The sequence below is a fragment of the Stylophora pistillata genome, chromosome 12 (assembly GCF_964205215.1).
Source record: "Stylophora pistillata chromosome 12, jaStyPist1.2, whole genome shotgun sequence".
NCBI lineage: Eukaryota > Metazoa > Cnidaria > Anthozoa > Scleractinia > Pocilloporidae > Stylophora > Stylophora pistillata.
The window spans coordinates 3,913,178-3,929,098 of NC_142530.1; the positions used below are offsets into that span (position 1 = coordinate 3,913,178).

Here is a 15,921-nt window from a genome sequence, read left to right on the forward strand (position 1 = left end):
GATATTTTTTTTTAACGAAACCGAAAAGCATCCTCCATAGTAGAGAAGAATGAATTTATGTTTCCAAACATTATCAAACAGCTCTTAATAGCTGTAGCTGATATCGTTTGGTGATGATTTGCTCGTCATAGGGACTTGTCCAATAACCAGTTAAAAGACTTACCCCTGGGAACTTTCAGCAAAACAGGATTCCTGAAAAGACTGTAAGTACTAAACACGATGCCAATAAAGAAGGAGCCTCAAACAGACTAAATTCTTTAAGATCCACGTAACAATCCCAATTGGAACAGCCTTAATTCAGTGCAGAAAAGCGAGTGTCCGATAACAAATGATTACAAGACTGTCAATCAACAGGGGAATGTTTCAACATCCGTATAAAACTATCGTACGGCAATTTGTTGAAGGTGGTTGTGAGACCCTGTCTCGTGCATCTTCTCTGTACTGGTTGGCAGGGGACTTTAACGAACTCAACAATGTTGTGTTCTGGCCTTGATTCAGATATTGGGGGCATCTGCAAAAATTTCCTTCAAAATTTGCAAATTGCTTAATGCAGTCTGGCCAAAGTCCCCCGCAAATGTTGAAAAGCGCCATGAGCACTACAGTATGGCGCTATAGAAACACTCATTATGATTATGATTATTAGTATTAATATTATTAGTAGTACTATCACCATTATTATTATTTTTATTAGGCGACGCCTATGACAAATTAAGACTGGTGTGGAGTCTACGTTTGTTCCGCCAGAAAAGAAAAACCTTTAGCTTTTCACAACGGCAACGTTGTCTCTTTCACTTGTAATTTGTGATTGAAAAAGGGTTTATAAAAATGAATTCATTTAAGAGGATTCGGGAAATTCACTAACTTATCTATGTAAACTATAACAAATTTGGGAGTACTGATTATGAATCAACCCTTAAGATGGTAAACATGAATACTTTGGAACGTAGACGTATTGAACAATCTGATAATATTTTTTAAATGTTTTAGGGAGAATGGTCCAGACTATATAGCCGATTTATTTAAACCCCGCGTTACACCATATAATCTTAGAAGTAGTGGTCTAAACGTAGTAAAAACTTCATATAATAGCAGATTCCTTCATGTTTCATACGCGTATATTATCTCACGTATTTGGAACCAGTTATCATCTGCTGTAAAAAATGCATCTAATGCATCATCCTTCTGGAGACTTTTAACTATTATTTCAAATTTAATCGGTGCTATTACAATTTTAGCTTTCTTTTATATTGTCAAACACTTTTATCATGAGCCTCTGGCTCAGGGGATTGGAAGACCACCCTCTGTGCATTTTTTGATATTAAATAAATTATCTTATCTATCTCTTATCTAAACAAAGTCGTTTCGGATAAAAAGTTTGTCCTTCTTTATAACGCCTATCAATCTAAAAGTCCAGAATTGATTTACCAGAAATAGGATCCTTTTAATCTCGATGAGATAAATTTAGCCGAATGTAAAGCAGAATTCCGAGTTAAAAAAGCCGATCCCCCTTGACTCACAGAAGCAGTGCAGTTACTTCTCACTCTCCACTATCGACAAAGGAGTGTGAGCGACAGCGTGAAAGGGCTGTGCATGCTTTTAAGAAGAGTTTCTCACCAATGTAGGTAAAGTGACCCAATAACGCCGCTCAAGAAATGTTGTCTGTTGCAGTGCTTCATTTATTGATGATGTTTTCCCATTGTTAATGAGCACAATTCGAAATATTCAATTTTGAATTCGATCATAATCACGCTCGTTTGTGACAAACAACCTCACATTTTCGGGGTCCGTTCGGAAAACCTACTCGTGCGAAAAGCTTGCGAAATCAAAGCAACTCTCGGGGAAAAGTAATGTAAAACATTGTTCACATTATTTTGTGTCGCCCGACTTAACTTGTATCACGAAAAGTTATATTGAAACTTACAAAAATTCATGTGTTGACGTAAAATGGCTGCAAACGCACGCTGAAACAGATTAAAAAATGTTCCTCTATTAAAAGTCACCAAACTCGACACTGAATAAGCATTGAATAAATCCACATCTGGGGCAAATTTTCGGACTTCTGTATAACGTTTAACTATGTCGGGTCCGAAGCTATCAATCAAAACTGAATTGTTGCTCCAAACAATCTACAGCTTAGATGAGCCATATCTCACGAAATATTTTGGTAAACTCTCCTAAGTGAAAATATCATAGCGAAGCTAAAGCGGCATTTGTTCGTAAACCGAACAGCAACATTCATAATGCATCGAACGAAGTGAAATTGTTATAATAATAAACAAAACGCACGCACTTCCCAGTTTTCAAGAAATTTTTTTGCCTGTAGAGATTTCGTTTTTTGAGCTTTTTTATTGTCATAGGAGTTTTTCGATTATTATGCTGTATAACGTCTTTTTGGAAAAAAAAATCGTAACCATGGCTTCGAAGGTTTTACTATATCAGATCGCTACAATGTCAAAGCATTTCCGTTACTATCAAAATCCATTGTTATATACTCTAGCGATTTGACTGTTAAGTCGCATAGTGATCATCTGATCTGCTCTCTCGATCCGTACGTTCTTACAAGACTTAGTGGAAATGCAATTTTGTGTGATCAGGAAAGCAAGCTAACAGTGTTTGTAGCGCAATAAACCTAAGAAGATCGTGAAATTTCATCTCTGTTTTGATTGTCTCCTACCGCTTTTTGCGACTTCGTCGCCGACATTGTCCAAAAGTTACGAACTTTGTAAGTTCGCTCCGTGCACTGTTTTTTTCTTGCGCAGTATCAAAGTGGGCAGTCCCGAGCGAACAAGTTGGGCCCATCTTGCCCGCTCGGGTAGCCAACTAGAACACAGGATTCGCTTTATCTTGCCCGCAGGCGCTGCTCTATTTGTAGTAAATAATGATAATCGAACTTGAGTGGAATGCAATTTGGGCTGAGATCGTGCGCGTGATTTAAAAAATTAAACGAGTGTAAAGCACGAGTTTGATTTGAAATCATATGTATGATTTCAGATCCGCAAAGTCGCACGACACAAAGATCAATTGCCACTTTATTACATCCAAGTTTAGATCGCAAAATTCGTTCACTAAAAAACAGGATTTTTTAGTCTGCACAAATATCTAATTGATTCAGTACTGAGCTGGTCTGTAAAAGTTGTAAAAGTTGTTTTTTATTCTCCTGCAATTGATTGGTTTCTTTAAACAAGCCTTGAAATCTGATTCGAGTATTTTACTAAAGCCTTTTCACTGGCTTGGTAAAAGATGCGGTTTAGATAGGACATGGTGCGATTCAGGAATAAATTTGCACCAACCAATCAGATTGCAAGGATCGCCAGTAATTTGTTGTATTTATTCTACGGATTTTTCTTTCATATTCCAAACTGCATGGGGCGGCTGATTCAAAATTTACACACACTGACTGTCACTCGAACTGACAAGCCTTACGGGTTTTTCCTTGAAAAACAGTCAACGACACAAACGATCAAAAGTACAATTTTGACAAGGCAAAGTTTTTTAAAAACGACGACTAGCCATTTTCTTATTATTTTCTTTCTTTTTTTTGTTTGTTTTGTCTTTTTTCGATAGCGACTTGTCCTATAACCATTTGGAACGGCTGCCTCCTGATGGGTTTAGTACAATGAGGTTCCTAAAAGAATTGTGAGTAAAACCTCTTCAATTGATATATTTGAACCTCATATTAAAAGAGAGGATCGATATATTCTGATAATAATAATCATAATAACACTTTTATTTAGGCACGATAATGTTTAAAGCTGAACAGCTTGTGGGGTCGTGTATCAATGCAAATAAACTCTAAATTAAATAGATTCAAATGATGATGGTTTTTGAGGAGGGGGGAAAACCGGAGTACCCGGAGAAAAACGTCTCGGAGCAGAGTAGAGAACCAACAAACTCAATCCACTTATGACGCCGGGTCCTGGAATCGAACCCGGGACACATTGATGGAAGGCGAGCGCTCTCACTATTACGCCAACCCTGCTCCCCTGATCATCCATGATCACTTTAAATAATATATTATGTTCATTTGAGGGGACTTAATCCTATCGACCAACAGTATTCCTCTCATTTCAAAATATCACTCCTCGTACATTTGGTTCGAGCAGGTAACTCTTAGTTTAAGCGAAGTCACATCCTCCAAAACGTACATATTCTGTCCTTATTAGGGCTCAATATTATCACAAAAGCAAAAATAGAAAATGATACTCCAATCCGAAATGAACCTCACAAGCATATTTTGGGAATCCTGTGTTGTCAGAGGCTATCAAAAGCCAAGTCTTATACATTTTACAATTTTTTCACGCGTCAGTGAACGTTCATCAAGATAATTGAAGCACCCGGAATATTTGAGGAGCAAGGAACAATAAAAGGGATATTAAAAATGAACAAATGATCAGAGTAACAGAGTGCCAATGAGTAAAGTCCACGTTTTAGGGAAAAAAGGAGCATGTTCTGGCTTTGAATTGCGTGGGTTATTGAGAAACAATATTTCCCTGCTAATATCGATGGCAAGTTAAAAGTTTCCCCCTCCCCGTACGAAAATACAATATCAAATACAAATCCAAGATTTCTCCATTTTACGATGCAGATTCCTGAACAACAACAACCTAAAGTACTTGACATCTGAGTTTTTACCTAAAGAAAAACATAAGTACTTCAGTCAACTAAGGAATTTGTAAGTGAAGGGGTTTTATATCATACATAGTGGAGTTATAAGATAGGATAGACCTAGGATAGCAATGTTTGTGTAAATTGTCAGTACACGATGTTTATATCCTAAGAGCACCGTAGTATCTGATTATCTAGGGTATCTACCGTCGTTTTCTGAAAACTATTCCGTTATAAACATGGACCTCCTTCCATCCAACAAACACTATTCAATTAATGAGATGTTACAACACCCACGCGGTCATTAAAACCAATGAAGTCTAAGGTACAATTGTAGTGTATGACCTCGCCTGTGATGGCAAAATGATGAGATGATATGTGAGTTGGACTGTTGAAGCCACAGAATGCGAACTTGGGGGCGACAATTGTAGTACGCCCAGATCTTTTTTTTATACAAATAAACAGCCATAAATAGCTGTTTCGGCCTAGCTAGGTCTCTCCACATCTTCCACATTTTTCCATTTCCGAACCTGTAACCAATCATGTCAGCTGTACCATATTAGGTGGCCTGATAAGGGAGATACGGCTGGCGAAATATTAAATCTTTTTAGTGGCCGAAAAGACCTGATATTACGTCACAACTATTTCCGCCGTTATGTAGACGGCTAGGCTGCAACATCATGATCACTTTTACTGCAATGTCAACTTCAGAACTGAAATACTGCACAACCTCAATCCATATTTACTATTCTTCTGAGTGGAACAATAGGTCGAAAGTTACATGTGCCACGAAAGAAGATATTTCGCCGAAAAAAAAAATTAGCATGTCTCTCCACAGAACCCTGGATTTCAACAAACTGGAGTCGCTGCCCCGTGATGTATTTAAGTCTCAACAACTATATGATCTGTATGTTATTTGCTCTGGAGCTTACTATACTTACCGGCGCTTCTGTTATTCTTGTTATTTTCTTTCTTTCTTTCTTTCTTTCTTTCTTTAACAATTTAGTTATTGTTATTTTGACAAGCTTTCCTTAGAGTAGTTATTTCAAACACAGATGGTGCTTTCAAAAAGTATTTTTTCCCCAGTCTATGATTTCGTAACCAGCTGCTTTCTATCGACATAAGAGAAATAATATCGAAATCTGAAATTGGAAATAATCGTCTCATAAGAATGGAGGAGGTTTCTTGTTTCTTTTCAAGATGGCTTGATTCGCATTTCATGAATTGACACTTTTTTTTTGTATTGTAGTTATTGTTGTTGACTTTGTTTGTTTATTTAAATCTTCAGAGAGTCCTTCCGAGCTTCTTTTATTAATTTAACATGATTAAAAAGTTTATTATTTCCTTGTTTTTCAAGAAAACAGTTCAAATAACGAACAAGATAATCGGAGGCTTACTGTCTCTTGGAAGTAAAAGAAAAAACTCAAAGATCGATGGCGACTTACTAATTAGAATATACCTTAAAGAATAACTAGTCTGAGGGTCAGTTGGTTTTATCGTTACAGTTACCATAGTTACCATGGCTATCGTTTAGAATATCTAGAAAGGTGATTTTTCACCAAGGGATTATGGGGCAGAAATCCATATTGGACTCAGCATAAATAGAATCCCTAGAATTAAGTTCTAAAATCAAGAATAAAGGGAAGATGTTCATATTGTCGACGAGAAAAAGGGAGTTCTTTGCCATCCCTACTGGAATGGAAAACTTGGGAAAACCCTTTACAAAACTTTGTAAAGGGTTTTCAAAGGGTTTTCAAACCCTCAAATTGGTTATGAAATGCTGACATTTAAGTTTTCGGAAATGGATTATAGGTGGCTGGGAAATAACAACTTTAAAGAGTTGCCTGAGGAGCTGTTAGTTGGGCAGGATGGACTAAGATACTTGTGAGTGAAAACCGAGCTTAAATCTTTTGAAATTGAATTGATATATTATCAGTGTCGAAGACCAAAGAGTTAGTTGAAACAGCCACAATACATTATGCAACGATAAGTATTTTGCCTTGTGGTGGCCATGTGTTCATATATGCGAAAGTATTGAGACTGGTGGGTCCCATTTGACAGAAGTATATTGCTAGCTGAAGTTGAGTAACCCTGTGGTTGTCACGTAATTTTATTTTTGTTTAAAAATAACATGATGCTTACTTGGAAAATGGTAATATTTCTTTTTTCATATGAAAGGCGGTTGGGTGGCAATCAGTTAAAACAGCTGCCACGAAACATTTTTAAGGATTTGTCTCACTTAGAAAAACTGTGAGTTACATTTTGTAAATTATCTTTCAGGCCCCTTTTTGTATTCATTATTAGAATCATTTCCAATCCAATAGCAGATAAAATGGCTAAAGGGGGCAAGTTTCTAAAGAAACTGTGGTTCTGCATCGGTGCAGGATTACATAAAAATTAATAATTTGGTTTTATGAACAAAGTTGAGTATGTAATGTGACCAAAGTAAAGAGTTACTAAGCCGACGTTTCGAGTGTTAGCCCCTCGTCAGAGCGAATTGAGGTATTGTAGGTTGTGTACATACGTTTATAGGCAGCGAGTGGAGCTACACTATCGGTGGGAACATGGCAAAGAGAAAAAGAAAAAGAAAAAGTGTTGAATAAAAGCGTTCGTTGATACCGTGGGGATTAAGAGTGCTAGTTTGAAAAAACAGTAATAGCAGAGAAGTTGCCTTAGAATGAGAAGTTGAGGAATATTCTTAAGATAGCTTTTCTTTATGATTGACATAAAATATCTACTTGAAACGGTCAGCAGAGAATTGTAATCGTATTCTTAAGTACAACTGCAGGTCTCTGCTGATTAGCCAATCAAGCTGGTAACCAATTAAAACTAGTTACCTTTATTTATATTCGACAGGGACTTGTCCTTCAATCAGCTGCAAAAACTGCCACGGGGTGTTCTCAGCAACAATACTAAGCTGAAGGAACTGTAAGTAGGAATACAATTTCAGTATTGTTGATTTTCATGACACCAGTTACCGTGAGTTCCACAAGGAAAACTTTTAGATAAGATTCCTTTATTTCTCTCTAACTCAATTATTTTCAGCTTCAACTTGAGTTAGTTTTAGATACCCTGGTCTTATTAATGTGCTCATTACAGCGTTAAGAGGCATCTATCTTTAATTACCACCAATTGGTGATAATTCTCCATTGTTGAGAGAGCTTATGGACGAATTGCACGATCGTTCAAAATAGATAAACTGTACACCGATCCGTGAAACATTGACCATGCACATTTCAGCACTTTCCTGATGCATGGGGGCAAGGGAGGGCGGGCAGGTCTCTTGATTTAAAACTGTTCGCTTGATACATACTGCATTACAATTTTATTTCTAGGGATCTGTCAAATAACGATATCCAACGTCTGCCGTCAGATGTTTTTAACAATGTTACTCAGCTAAAAAAGCTGTAAGTGGTAGCCATTTGATTTCTAAAAAGTCTCAACACAAATTCAAACAAAACAAAGTTCCTCCTCCTGTAATCTCTCATTATGTCATCTGTAAATTTGAATTTTGCTCCTGAATTCTTTCTACAGCTTTTTGTCCAATAACAAGCTTCGGCAATTGCCAAGTTTCAACAATCTTTCTCAACTGACAACATTGTAAGTAGCGTTTGTGATAACCAATTTAGTCAATCAGTACCAGCGACTGGATCAGTAGTCTCACAGCTGGCAATGAAGCATTATCATTTGCCTCAAGATGTAGTCAATTCTGATTTGGATCGCAGCCTTTAATTTGGACTGTATATCGCCTCTCTTATTCAGGCCCTGACGTCGACAGATAAACTTATGTCCCATTTTTTAGTTGCTAAAGTCTATTTCAAGACACGCATTTCAGGGGGAAGGCACATCAGACGAACCATTTTGATGGAGAGGTAGTCAAATGATACTGAAAATTCGCCTAATGAAAGTAACCGTACTTAAGATCCTTTAAAGTAAAGCTAGTTCATTCTGTCAATTGCGTAGATACATGAGTAACAACAGCCTCTCAACTCTGGCACATGATCAGTTCCAGGGATTGTCTAATCTAACAGACCTGTGAGTACATACATTGATATTCTTACCTCTAGTTTCATACTACTCATCTTCGTACCTTGTTTCAGCTATCGATAAACATTTTTGATATAATGAATCGTAGCCTCAATTTTTTTCAATACATTTCTTCTTTTTTTCAATCTCGAATATCTTTGAGGGAAATCCAAACAGAGAACGAATGAAATAGGTAATAAACCTATTTTAAGTTTAAGTACAATGATTTTTTTTATTCCAATGCGTTAATGATGATCAATGTCTTGTTGTTTCAGAGCTGCTTATGACAACAAAATCCAGGATCTGCCACCAAGAGTTTTTGAAGGCGCCAAAAACTTGAAGTCTATGTAAGTAATTGACGTTTTTATTTTGTTGCTCTAGATACCAGCATCTACGTCTTGTGCAACTACAGATGAAAATCCTCAAAGACAAGGCCTTCTTAAGTAGTTTAACCATTATTTTACTTGAGAGAAATATTCTGGTGAAACGAGAATATCTCTAATATTGTGAGGGCACGTGCCACTACTGCTAAAACCAAAATTCCCCAGCACGCCCGATGCGAATGGGAGTAACACACCGCGTGATAGAACAACTCCGGTAATCTTAGATGAGATTTACTTTCGGTGTCTAAACGATTTCAAACGCATCTTTATCAGAAATAACTTGGTAAAGGGGTGTAAATGGCTTCCGCAGTCCTTTTTTGAAAAAAAAAAACGCCTCATATTACGTATGAACTTCGCCGGGAAAATAAAATGGTACTGATGTCATAATATACTGTTTGTTTATACTGAACTACTCCATAAACATGCCCAGGTGGCCTCTGGGCCCGTGTGTAAAGTTATAAATCCATGCACAAGATACCTGGGTGGGGTGATGGCTAAAGTAAGGCTACAAGACAAATTCTGCACAAAGATCCCAGTTCATGTGATAGGCAGTGAACTATGTTTACAATCTCAGACGAATTCTATTTAAAATTCCTTTTTTCCTTAAAATTCCTTTATTTCATAACTGTACGTTGCCATTGTCAGGCAATACTCAGTACTCGATACTGACTATACATCCTAGACATGTTTTGAACTACGCCTTAATCCTTTAAGGAAGTCTACTAGTATTTTGCCATCAAAGATATATGATCGAAGCATCCGTGTTTCATCGCTCTCTCTCCCAGCAATGTTCTTGTTAACACTAGGGTGTTAGTTTATTTTTTCATCATTTTCTTGTTCACAGGAGCTTTCATCTCAACAACATCCCTAGCGTGTCTAAAATTCTATTTGAAGATGTCGCGCCAAGTATTCGATTCATGTTAGTATACAAAGCATTATATCATTGCTCGGATCAGCATGCAGTTCCTTCAATTTCAGTTTTATTAACTCAGTGTCGGAAAACATTCAATTTTTAACAATACAAGTCCCTTTGACTATTCTAAGAGCCTGGTATCTGTTATATCTAATCAGCAGATGCCTATTAAGTTTTACGACAATGAAATCGCACAAGACTGAGTTCATCACTGTGTTGTTGCGAAAACGAAGAAATGATCTAAGGCAGTGAAAACATATATATAATTTATAAATATTTTTAACTTAATTGCACTCCCCTAATTTTTCAGGTACTTACATTACAACGAAATGCGAGTATTACCTAAGGGTTTCTTCGCGAACATGGAGAAACTGATAACAGTGTAAGTAAGCTAGAATGTTTCGCCACGTCTTGCCAAAGTTTCGAGTGATGCTAAACGTTATCTGATTTTACCCAACTTTACGGTGCTTTAACCTTCGTCTCTTCCTTTTTGATACCTTGTATAATTGTGCCACTCCTAATGACAGCCTGGAGATACTAAGGAACAATTGCAGTTAATTAACTATGTTCCCATTTCGAAATTTCAATAAAATGAGTGTTTTTGATGTTATGTACAAATCTTAGGACTGTAGACACCAATCTGATGTGCTGTCATCTGACCAAAGAAGACGCGGATTGCGATTTTGTCTACGTTGACAGCTTCGCAAGCTGTGAAAGTATGTTTCGTAATCCAGCTCCAAGGAAGTGTATTTGGGTGATCGGAATTCTGTCGTTGGTTGGAGCTGTGTTTGTTATCGTCTGGCGGCTGGTATTCAAGGAGAAGAGGAAGAAAAACAAGATTCAATCTATTATGTTGATGCATTTGGCGGGGTCTGATGGACTGATGGGTGTCTATCTCATCATTGTAGGTGTGATGGATGCCATTTGGTCAGGGCAATATTTCTTGAATGACTTTGAGTGGCGATCAAGTTTGTCATGCCAGATAACAGGTGCCGTTGCAGTGTTATCGAGTGAGGTGTCAGTGATGCTGATTGCCATGCTGTCTGCTGACCGGGTTAAAAATATTGTGTTCCCTTATCGTGGCAGGTCACTCTCATGTAAGGTGACCCACATATTGTGCACCGTTATCTGGATCATCAGTTGCATAATTGCATTTCTTCCCACGGTAGGCCTCGATTATTTTGGTAGTCCCCAGAGAGGGCATCATTTCTATGGCAGATCAGTTGTGTGTTTGCCGCTGCAGCTTTCATCAGATAAACCGGCGGGGTGGGAATACTCGGTTGCCATGTTTGTGAGCCTGAATTTTTTCCTGGTTTTCTTTGTCATTGTTGCATATGCAATGATATTGTATAAATCCTGCGCTTCAAGCTGGCGCATGGCTCAGCAAGGAACCAAAAGGGAGAAAAAAGCCAGGTCCAATGCAGCCCATAGAAAAAGGGAAGCCGCGCTCGCCAAAAGGGTTTTCATTATCATACTGACCGACTGTCTCTGCTGGCTTCCTATCGTGGTGATTGGAATGAGGTCTCTCCTGGAAAAGTCCTTCTCCACACCTGGTGACCTGACTGTCTGGATAGCAGTGTTTGTTCTCCCGATAAACTCAGCCATTAATCCCATTTTGTACACGTTCTCTACGCCACAGGTAAGTATAACGTTTTTGGGTGGTAATAAATTGGCTCGTTGTTTGTCCTTAAAAGTCCAGCGGCTGTTACCGGATTAACTGAGGTGACAAGAAAACAAACATTTGTCTTTGTGTCATACCGAGGAGTAGTTTGAATGGCCTATTGCGCTAACCAGCTTTGACCTTTTAAGTTAGCTCATTTTTTTTTTAAAGAGTAGCACTTAACTAGAATATCTACTATTTGTAGGTTCGAGGTATCCTGAAACCGAAATTCGAACAGTTCTGGAATTTTCTGTTGGCAAAGTGTGGACGTACTGCAAACAATGAAGGTAGTTTTATCGAACATAAACGCCAGGCGAAACATTTTTGATACAATTTCATTACCTCAGGTCCGACGAGCTATATTAACCGCTTTCAAATATCCGTCGAGGACACCATAGTTTTGTGGCCATTGCATTCGACAGCTTTAATGAGAGGGTGTGGTTGAAGCCTTGTCTGGGTCATTATTTTGGGTTGTAGTTCGAACAGGACACTTTAACTCTCGCTTTCCTATGTCCACCCGAAAATATAAAGGATTACCGCTGATCTATTAGGACTACCCAAAGAGACAATAGAAGGCAACTCTGCAATGCAAAAGTAATCTGTCCGGGAGGGGGGGGGGTTGGCAAACTAAGGAATGTAAGGTAAATCTTTCTCTTTATTAGTTTGAGTCAACGAGTGTCATTTCTTCCTTCTATAAGGTCAAGAACAGGGCATGGAAATGAGGGTTATTGAAGAAGGTACGCATTATGAATGACACGATGATATGCAGAAATAGAATAAGGTGGAGACAGATTGCAATGTGGTCAAAACGAAACGTCACCATGACTTGTCGTATGAACGTTCTGTGTAATTAGCCGGCATTGATAAACTATTCTTGCTCTCTCTTTGGGTTTACGATAAACATCAATAAACAAATGGAATACCGTGATAAAATCCTCTGAATGTAACTTATATCATGGGAGTAAAGTTAAGGGAATCAGGACATCTGCATATTTTCTAACACCACCCAATCGAGTTGTATCAGTTTATTATTATTATCATTATTATTATTATCATTATTATTATTATGATTATCATTATCATTATAATTATTATTATCATTATTATTATTATTGTTATTATGATTATTTTAATTATCACTGTCATAGTCCAAAACCAGGAAGAGGCAGAGAGCGATGACAGCGATAGAGGTTCAGAAGAAGAGCGGAGTGGACTTGAGCAACATGCAGAACCAAGTGGTAATCACAAAGAACCCGCCGACCAGCGGGAAGGTGAAACTGAAGGACAAGGAGAAGCAAAAGAAGATCACAAACAGCCTGAACAGATGGAAGGTAAATCTGAACAAGGAGGACAAAAAGAAGATAATAAAGGCAGTCAACAGCAGCACGTGGAAACTGATCAAAGAAAACCAAAGGTAGACCCCAAAGAATGCAAAAAGCAGAAAATTGAACCTGAACAGGAAAAAGAACCAAAAGAGGATCATGGAAAAGCTGGAGAGCAGCAGGTTAAGGTTGATAAAGAATCCGAAGAACACCTAGAAGAATCTGAACAGAAAACTGAAGAAGACACGGATGATGACCCTGCAGAGCATGAGCAGCTTATCACTGATAAAGGTAAGTTGACCCAATCTTTATCAAGTCTTCATAAAAATATAACAATCTCTCTTCATTATTCGTCGAACAAAGTTTTATCTTTCTATATTGCACGGTGACCAAAGTTTCCTTTTGTTGTTTTATTTTTTTTTAGTAAAAAAGGGCGAACGTGACGGCGATTTCCCAAAACCCACCGGCCGAGAATCTCCAAGGGCACCACTCGCAACATTTGATGAGGACCACGACCTTGATAAACCAGCAGAACACGAGAAGCTTATCATTGACAAAGGTAATTTAACTTATTCTCTGTCACGTCTAGAAAGGACTTTGAAACATCTTTTTTTTGTAGTGTGGACAACTTGTGCAAAAAAGCTATTTTTTTCATTATTCTTAAAACAGAGCTTTCTATAATGCTCAAAGTGACCAACGTTTCCTTTTTTGTTGTTGTTATTCAAATGAAAAAGACAACCCGGACGACAATTTCCTAGAGGTCACAGGGCGAGAATCTCCAAGGGCACCACTAGCCACGTTTGATGATGACCACGACCTTGATGAGTTTCTGGATATGATGCAAGAAACAGTTTTATGAGCGGCAGCACTGCTTTCTCGAGTCCTTCTCCAGATGACCACTTAAAGCAAGCCATTACCTTTAAGCAGCTTTCCTTCAATTATGACTAAAAGTATAGAGACATTAAGAAACATGGGTGAAATTAACTGTTGTATTATTGAAAACATAGGTGACATTTCGGTTCAATTTATGTCAGATGTAGTACGACCCGAGGTGTATAGAAGTGTTCACTCCATTTCTACCGCGCTAAAAAACCATCTGAGCAGATAGTAAAGTAAGATATTAAGTGATTTATTAAGAACAAGTTCAATTTGTCTAAAAATTTCTTATATCTGGAGATTATAGAAAAGCTAAATGATTGTTACACATCTATTCAGTCATCACTTGTTCGATGCTGTCAGTTGGTGCCTTCGTTGCAAGACAATGTTAAGCTATCGTATATACCCCATTGCACATATATACTAAGTGCACAGGTCAGATAATGCATGTGTATCTGCCTCATTATTTACTCGGATTTGTTGTTTTTATCTAAAACTTTAGCTGGAGGTAAGAGAAAGTTTAAATAACTATTATTTATTACTCACCATTAGTTCGATGCTATATCTGCTCATCATTTAGTAGGTGGCTTCTTTGTATACGAAGATAGAGCCTTTAATCGTATTTACCCCATTGCGCAGGTCAGATAATGCATGTCTATCTGCCTCATTTATTTACCTGATGTGCTCTTATTCGGTCTTAGACTTGTAGCTGGAGAAACGAAATGGTCTCATGATCAGGACTATTACATAGTACGCATTATTCATTCTATGCTATGTCAGCATGTTATTTATTAGGTGGCTTCGTGGAACAATTGTGTTAAGCCATAAATCGTATTTACCCCACTGCACGCATACACTATGTGCACAGGTCAGATAATGCCTCATTTATTTACTCGAACTTGTTGTTATTATTTAAGACTAAGATTAATTTTTGTAGAAGCTTGTGCAAACGCAAAGGAAGATCAGGTATCACAGTCGTACTAAAGTGCTTGTGCAGTAAGATACATGTACAATTGTACTGGGTATTGACATTAGTGTGAAATGTTGCAAGTTTTCAAGCCACAATAGTATGAAGTAAAAATAATAATAAATGAATTTGCAGTTGACATTGTATTCGTATTTAATAATTGACAAATCGATAAGTTCGATAATTGGCAGAAAAACGACTGAACTTGCATCTTCATGATCACCATTTATTCCCTTAAATTTGTCGGTCAAAAAGCGACCATTAGAAAGTGTGAAACATTGAAAGATATTTTGAAGCATATTTTACATTCTTTTTAGGGAGGCTGAAAACAGTTCCTTCCGCTAAATTTTCCAGTTTATTGCTGGAATGTTTTCGTCCATAATATCAGAAAAGCCAACGATCATGCCTGATTAATCCAAGACCAAGTCCGAGACGCAGCATGTTTCTGTAGAAACGATATGCCCTCTTGAAATGACCCTTACTTTTAGCTTCATATGCTTGTAACTCAAAATAAAGTTCAGTCACTTCCTCTTTTTTTTCTTTTTTCAGTGTCCAATCAGTGTATCAGATTCCATTTTTCTTTCAGCGGGGTTGAAAAAAATGCAGTTTGGGCAACCTTACTTTTTTCATTATAAAAAGGTCAATAGCGTAGCTAGGGGAAGTCCTCGGGTGACCGTGACCCCCTTGGTGACCCTTTTTTCACATCAAGTAAAACAAGGCGTGGAGGTCGACATGAAAATCAGGTGTTTACCCCCTGATTGACACGATGTGATCCACCGCCTTTAGAAAAAATCCTAGCTACGATCCTGAAGATTAACTGTTTCTGTCTATTTATTTAATGTCTAGAGAAGTACATTATCCAGACTCGTTGCTCTCTTTCCCCCACTGATTAATATGTATGCGCCCTGGATCCCCCAAGAAATAAAGACCTTGAAAGTCCTCTTTATCAGTGATCTCAAGAAGGTGGAAGGTTTACCTTGCGAAAAAACTGTGCACTCTCTTTGGAGCCTGACACTTCTCAATCGGCTACCTAATGTGCCTTTGTAGACACTTGTTCTTTGCAACTCCCTGAATTGCTTCGATAAAATAGCTGACGTTTTCACTTGTTACTAAACAAATTCGGAAGGATTTAAAACAAGATCATGCGATGGCACTAGATAAGCAAACTT

At 37.8% G+C, this 15,921-nt stretch overlaps 1 protein-coding gene across 1 annotated transcript; it reads left to right on the top strand.

Moving 5' to 3' along the window:
• Positions 1–137: 137 nt before the first annotated feature.
• Positions 138–14,891, top strand: LOC111343756 (uncharacterized). The gene is made up of 19 exons (XM_088741614.1): positions 138–203; positions 3,565–3,636; positions 4,586–4,672; positions 5,444–5,512; positions 6,418–6,489; positions 6,784–6,855; positions 7,462–7,533; positions 7,941–8,012; positions 8,140–8,205; positions 8,569–8,640; positions 8,907–8,978; positions 9,859–9,933; positions 10,238–10,309; positions 10,552–11,566; positions 11,793–11,874; positions 12,286–12,324; positions 12,736–13,200; positions 13,334–13,468; positions 13,644–14,891. Exons 2-19 carry the CDS (start codon positions 3,617–3,619, stop codon positions 13,766–13,768), a joined length of 2,682 nt encoding a protein of 893 aa, XP_088597740.1. The 5' UTR covers positions 138–203; positions 3,565–3,616; the 3' UTR covers positions 13,769–14,891.
• The last annotated feature ends 1,030 nt before the right edge of the window (positions 14,892–15,921 follow it).